We start from the raw sequence: 6,902 nt of genomic DNA, 5'->3' as shown, positions 1-6,902 counted from the left end.
AATTAACATCAAATATATTTTAACAATCGAAAAACACAGCAATTGTTCAAAATGCTCCACTGCTCTACCATCTATTTAATAAAAGTTAAAAAATTAATTGTTTGCAATGGCAATACTTTACTTACCTACACTTTACATTTTACGATTACATTTTGTAAATTTGTATGCCACAAATTTCAAGTAATAAGAACAAAACAAGGCGACACAACAGCCAGAAATCCATCTTTTATCTTTATTTTCTCACGGTTATGTACCATTGCAATTAAGTATTTTTTCTATATAACAGGGGCACATGGGCAGGGCTCTCATCTAATGTTAAATGATATCGCCCGCCGCCCATGGACATTTTCAATGCCAGAGAGCTCGCGAGTGCTTTGCCGGATTTAATGGCTTGTATTAAAACAAAACGAAACGATTTGAAACAAAATTAAAATAGTCAAGAGACAAAACGTGAGCGTATTTTCATTAAGCGTTAGAGGGTTACAAGGTCAGATCAGGGTGTCGAAAAATGATTTTGTCTCATGCCCAACGTGATGAATTGTATAATATGTGATATGGTCTAATAATATCCTGAGCACAATTTTCTTTATTGATGTGACGAAGGAGTCTTTCATATTCTTGTTTCTATATAATTCTTTCGATTCCCATCTGTCAAAATCCAATACAATGTACTGCTGTATTTTGTCAAACAGAATTACTTAGCGTTAAGGCTCAATTCTGAATCTTAGGATTTGAGAGCTAAATTTCTTGAAAGAGTAGGAGAACATAATAATATTTTAATGTTTATATGTCTGCTAGTAACGATGCTGAAACGAAAAAAGTCGATTATTATGGCAAACATTAATATGGTTTTGCTGTGAATTATATTTCAAACTTTTGGAAGTAGTATAAATTATTATTAATGGATTTAGGCAGTTTACTATTGTTAGTCGAACTGAATTACGAATGTCTTTTTATACAAATATGCTATAAAACCAAACAGTATAGATTTATTAATACAGATTAATATATGATACAGATGTTAGGTGCCAAAAAGCCTTGTTTAAAGTGTCAATTGTAAATCTACGACATAAACAACAAAAAAATGACGTTTTGAAAAGGTTGGGCCAACTCATCGATGTCTTTTCGAAACGAATACGTACATAAAATGTTTATTTTCTCTTCGTAACGAATTGAAATGTAATTGAAGCTTAACAAAATATCGAAAATTTATAACCACAATGGAGGTACATTATCTCACGATTCTATTTAGTATTTTTTGGTGTAGCTGTGATGCTATTATGTGGAGTTTGGCACCAAATACTCAAAAATGTTTAAAAGAGGAATTACAAGCTAACGTGTTAGTCGCCGGCGAGTATGAAATTACAGAGATTACTGGACAGCGGATTGATTACATTGTAAGCAAGAAAAATTACTTTATATTACTCTAGTTCATGAGAGGTTAACTTGTATAATATTAAACAAATTAATGTCCATGTAGTAATAAGGTACAAAGCTGTGTTTTAAAATATGTTAAGGACATTTTTCTTTTTTTAGTTTTATATAATATCCCAGTTTTTTATATAAAAGTCTTAACATAATAATAATTAACGTAATTCTAAGTCCAACCCTAATAATGTTTTAATTTTATCATAAATAGTTTGAGATAAAAACAAGCTTCATCTAAAAGTGTATGGAAACTTTCCAGCACTGGCCAGAATATGCGCTATTCTAATTGTCTAAAACATTAACTTATTTATAATTTCATCTTATAGGTGCGGGATTCCAAGGGACACATCTTAGCTCAAAAAGACAACATCAGCAAGGGCAAATTTACATTTGTAACAGAAACATATGACACATTTGAAGTCTGTTTTATATCTAAAATGCAACCAGGTAATATTGTTTTTCTTTTCAATATTTCTGTTAGTTTGCTATTTATTGAAATAAATTTAACCTAGCTAGCATATATATTTTGCATTACATTCAAGTAAGCATTTAGTAAAAACAAACATGCTCTATCTGGGTAGTTCTTATATAAGAGGTTTTTCGTCTATGGAGGAGACGGCCAAGGAGAAAAGTTGGAGTTTATCCATTATACATATATATTATGATTTTTGGCTTGTTTGTGTATCTTCTCACGTAAGGGCAAGTTACTTAAAACATATTTTGTCACTTTTTAGAGGGCCAGGGTAAATACATCAGGCAGGGTAGAGACATGAAGATCAGGGTAGATACGTATTTGACCAGGGGAGATAATTAGAAGCAATAAAACAAAGAATACAATTGAAATAATCAAATTTATCAAAGATTGTTCTTGAAATTTATAATCAGGCAACATTTTTTTATCATATTTATTATTAATCAGACTAAATGCGCCGTTTTTAAGCGTTTCTTTGAATGTCAACGGTTGTTGAATATTTTTTATTTGGTGCTTGCGATCTTTTGAAGTTATTATTTGTTCAATGTCAAAAGGAGTCTCGTTTTCGGACTCTGAATCAGGGACGTAAACATCTTCGACTCGGAGACGAGATTTTTTATTAGACGAGTATGTCATGACACCAAGCTTAGAATGATCGCAATGTATATCTTCATTGCAAAAGCAGCTTAAAGACTTCATTTTCAATGTTATCGGATCTTCAATGTTCCATGACACCTGATGGACGCGCAAAGTACCAGCAAAAGTCTTTATGAGTGTTTTAGCACTAGCAAGCAAAGCGTCTTTGCCTAAAATATCTTTGTCATAACGAAAACATTAATGCCAGGACAGTTTTTCTGAATAGCATCTGACAAATCGCTCAGACATGCTATATCTTTGCCACTAGCTACCAATAGGTCGGCTGATCTTTTGCAAACAGCATCAACGCCATCTGAAGCTCCCTTACCGTGTCCAGCTTCATGGTAATTCCAGGTAAAGTCTGTAAGAGCTGGGTAAACTTCTATTAAATGAGTGCGATATTGTGTCCATCGCTCCAAAAATGGAGGATCTCTACTTCTGGTGGCAAGCTGTTCAAAATTGGCTGTAAGTGTGCCCATATAGCTGGAGGCGTATGTAACAAAATCTGTGACATCGAACAATAGCATGTTGTCTTTACTTCACCTGATGCCTCTTCTTTCGTGTAAGTTACAACTGTGTACAGACTTATCTGTTGACGTGCACCTCCAAAATGGAATTTCTTCTGCGTATTTTGTTTAAAGTCACTAAGGTTCACGTGAATCACAGCTTCTCTTACTGTCAAATTTGTCTTATTAATTTTAAAAGCAGAATGTTGGTGGACTATATTCAGTTCATGGTGAAGAAAATACTCCAAGTTGTCTTCTAACTGTATAATCAAATCACGTAGATAATTATTTTTACAATGCATTCTCGCGATAGACACTGTTCGTTACACCTATTGCAACAAATTTGAAGAAGATTTTGATGGTTTGATATTGATGTAACTTTGGCTTGGAATAGTGCCGTAAGAATCAGATCCACATTGGCGTGTGCAACACACAGACATTAAATAGGTGGCACAATTACTATGATACATATCTCCCCTGGTCAGTAAGTATCTCCCCTGATAGTAATCTTACCAGGGGAAAGACGCCAGGGGAAAGACGTTTTCATAACATAATACATTATTTTGGTTTATCCAAGAAAGTTTTCAATGAATAATAAAGCAAGCTTTGACTATTACAGTATTACTAAATTAGGACAGGAATTGCAAATAAATAAAATGATTATTATAACTTTTATTACTTACCAGTGGAGAGACACAATGACCTTGCGAAACCGTTACATCGCACGGACGTGACACAAAAACTGGCAAATTGCGTCGATCTAACCGCTTCTGTGCTTAGTATTGCGAACTTCACGTTGTTAATTGTCAATGAGCGAGTTCGGTAATGTGGCCGTCTTATATTTTATATTGTAGCAGCGTGCGAATATTGCCAGGGTAGATACACAAAAAAAGCGGGACAACAATTAAGTTTTAAAAATTATTGAAAATAAGCAAATATTTTTCAATTTTTCTTTAATAATATTAAAGTATATTTAATTACGTTTGTGGTAAACATAGTTTGTTTTAGCAAATAATACAAATATTGTATGTATTGTATGCTAGTTAAGCTGAAACCGGTAAGGGGACAGGCCAGGGTAGAGACTTTTTTAGACTATATAACGAGTTTTACAAAAATATGCTTTAATGAGACATTTAATTATAATGTTATTTAATAAAGGACATTTAAGAGAAGTGATTTATTGCACAAAATAGCAACATATAGATTAAAAAACCACTTTTAAATAGATTGCCACCATAGTTACCTCTTATAAGAGAATCACCCATCTATCAAGTATGTCTGTCATACAAATCTAGAACAATAAATAACATTTTAATATCTTTGACACTTTAGAACGTCGTGGAGTATCACAAGATGTACACTTAGATATAAAAGTTGGAATTGAAGCTAAAAATTATGAAGGGGTAAGTTAAATTTTGTTGAATCAATATTAACTGACAAAAAAAGGAAGACAAATTATTAAACTTAATTAGAAGACCTTTCTATGCTTACATATGGCTGTTCTCAATTTCTATTTAAAATAAACTGTTTAATACATTGTCTGTGAATTTATTTTATACAGCCTTGGTGGAGGGAAAATATAATTCGAGTGATTCAGTTTTTATAAATAAACCTCCAGTATATTACTTAACTTCAAGAATTGTCATGGGGTCTTTGTTTTTGAGAAATGTTATAAAACTTTTTATAGCTGTTCTAAAAGTAACTGATAATAATAATAAGATAACTTTTTTACTACTAAATAACTATACTTTGCAGCAGATTCCATTTCATGTATCTTAAAAACTTAATGAAATTGTTGTTGAAATTTCATGTATTGTGCTGCTCAAACTTATGCTTCAAACCAACATTGTTTGAAGTTGTAATACCATGTATCTAGATTTTAGACATGTCTAATTATGATATATTAATACATAATTAATGGCATTTAGTATTTTTATGAACAGAAACTATTTGTTTACTATTGGAATGAATTCCATGTTGCTGCTTCACTATAATGTGTATTTTTTTTATTATGTTGCTGCTCTTCACAATCTTCAATCTACTAGAATACATGGGTAATAAATTATATTGAGTGTTTGTGTGTATGTTCATCATAGAAAAAGAATTGGCATGGTAATTTTAATTGATGACAGTAAATAATATTTTTTACCCATTTTTTTCTTGGTTTACTAACATTCACTAATTAATATAGTACTTAAACCACACACAGTTCATTGTGTATTTATAATAAATATTAATGGAATTGTAAAAAAAACTGAACTAAACTGACTAAACTGAACTGAATAAAACTGAATACACTGGTTGTAAAATGAAATCATTCAACAGATTGGTGAAGCAGCAAAGTTAAAGCCAATGGAACTGGAGCTAAAGAGACTGGAAGATTTGTCAGAGGCTATTGTGCAAGATTTTACACTAATGAGAAAGCGAGAAGAGGAGATGAGGGATACTAACGGTTGAGTATATTTTAATACCGATTTACCATTTTCAATCTTTTGTTGTTGAAAAATATATGTCGCAGCCAACTAGCTTAATTAGCAATTCAATTAACCTAACTAACCTAACCTTAGCCTAGCCTTTTAACTAAACGGCGCCGTTTAACTAGTGGCCTGAAAGATGTTCCGCAAACAGTCGGTCAAACATCTAAGCAAATGACTTGGATCAATGACGTTTCATTACTAGCCTGTTGACTGTTAATTTAAATTTAATTCCCCTTTCTGCCACTCTCAAACTCGAAACGAAACTTCAAACTTTGATGGTCTTTTCCAAAGTTTCATGAAAAACAACAAGAGTGTAGTCCGTAAAGTGACCTTATATTGAAATTACTCAAAATAAGCCTACTGTATAAATTAAATTGAGCTTAATATGTAAAAAAATATTTATTTTTATGCTTATGTGTCAAGGTTAAATTGCTTAATTACATTTTTTTATCTTTCAGAATCAACAAACAATAGAGTGTTATTCTTCAGTTTGTTTTCAATGGTATGTTTGTTGGGGCTAGCCACGTGGCAGGTGCTTTACCTTCGCCGCTATTTTAAGGCCAAGAAACTTATTGAATAACAAAATACATTTTGAGAGAGGGTCACACAGTCTTATTCCTTGTTCATAGATTTAACCAGATAACATAAATTTTATATTATAATGAGGTGCGGTTACATTTACCTATTTGTAACTAGTTAACTCATCTTTTACATACAACACATAGAAAAATATTGATAAAGGATTAAAGAACAAAATACCAAAATAGTTTTTGTACATTAATAAATATCCTAAATTTTTTTTTAAATAAGAATGTGTGATCGGACCTATTACTCTCTGCGTTAGTTATATAAATGCATATTCTAAACAGATTATTATTTAATATTTTTGTTGTATGTATATGAGTGATTTGTTTATGCATAAATGTATTTGGTATACTACAGAGTTTTAATTATTAAATCTTATCAAAACCGTTTTAACTAAAGTAGACAGTGGAAATGTGATATGACCATAGACCCAAACATAGATATAATACCTAGATAACACTAAAAAAAATTTGAAAATAAAAAAAGCTACTCTACTACTACTTTGATTGCTTTTCGAAGTAATCTCCGTTCCTCTCTACACATCGTCGCATTCGATGGAACCACTGAGAAAAGCAGGGCCCATTCTTTCTTAGGGGTCTCCTATGGCATTTTCGTCCGCTTTTACCGCATCTTCAGGGATCGTAAAGCGAATCGAATTTTATCTTTGGTAATAAATTAAAGTCGCAGGGCGCGAGGTCAGGACTGTATGGCGGATTATCTCGACACCAACCATCGTCAAATATTTAACAGTCCGTTTTGCGGAGTGCGCTGAAGCATTGTCGTGGTGAAGGAGGATCC

General features: G+C 32.2%; 1 protein-coding gene across 2 annotated transcripts; it reads left to right on the top strand.

Annotated features, from left to right (window-relative positions):
- Nucleotides 1-1,087: 1,087 nt before the first annotated feature.
- LOC125050528 (transmembrane emp24 domain-containing protein bai) lies at nt 1,088-6,455 on the top strand. 2 transcript variants are annotated; one of them, XM_047650434.1, is made up of 6 exons: nt 1,088-1,397; nt 1,755-1,875; nt 4,375-4,445; nt 5,088-5,096; nt 5,368-5,494; nt 5,978-6,455. In XM_047650434.1, exons 1-6 carry the CDS (start codon nt 1,221-1,223, stop codon nt 6,097-6,099), a joined length of 627 nt encoding a protein of 208 aa, XP_047506390.1. In that variant the 5' UTR covers nt 1,088-1,220; the 3' UTR covers nt 6,100-6,455. The 2 variants fall into 2 exon arrangements, with proteins under 2 accessions (XP_047506390.1, XP_047506398.1); XM_047650442.1 differs by lacking the exon at nt 5,088-5,096 and having other exon boundaries at nt 1,089-1,397.
- Nucleotides 6,456-6,902: the final 447 nt, after the last annotated feature.

This window comes from Pieris napi, chromosome 1 (genome assembly GCF_905475465.1).
Source record: "Pieris napi chromosome 1, ilPieNapi1.2, whole genome shotgun sequence".
Lineage (NCBI taxonomy): Eukaryota > Metazoa > Arthropoda > Insecta > Lepidoptera > Pieridae > Pieris > Pieris napi.
Note: the sequence above shows the minus strand (reverse complement) of the source record. Positions and strands in the feature narration are given on the sequence as shown.

What these genes read in the sequence shown, in the direction of transcription:
- LOC125050528 (XM_047650434.1), top strand. Translation starts at nt 1,221, where the DNA reads ATGGAGGTACATTATCTCACGATTCTATTTAGTATTTTTTGGTGTAGC. An exon ending in TATATCTAAAATGCAACCAG is followed by an intron (nt 1,876 to 4,374) that starts GTAATATTGTTT and finishes TTGACACTTTAG; the next exon opens with AACGTCGTGGAGTATCACAA. An exon ending in GGAGATGAGGGATACTAACG is followed by an intron (nt 5,495 to 5,977) that starts GTTGAGTATATT and finishes TTTATCTTTCAG; the next exon opens with AATCAACAAACAATAGAGTG.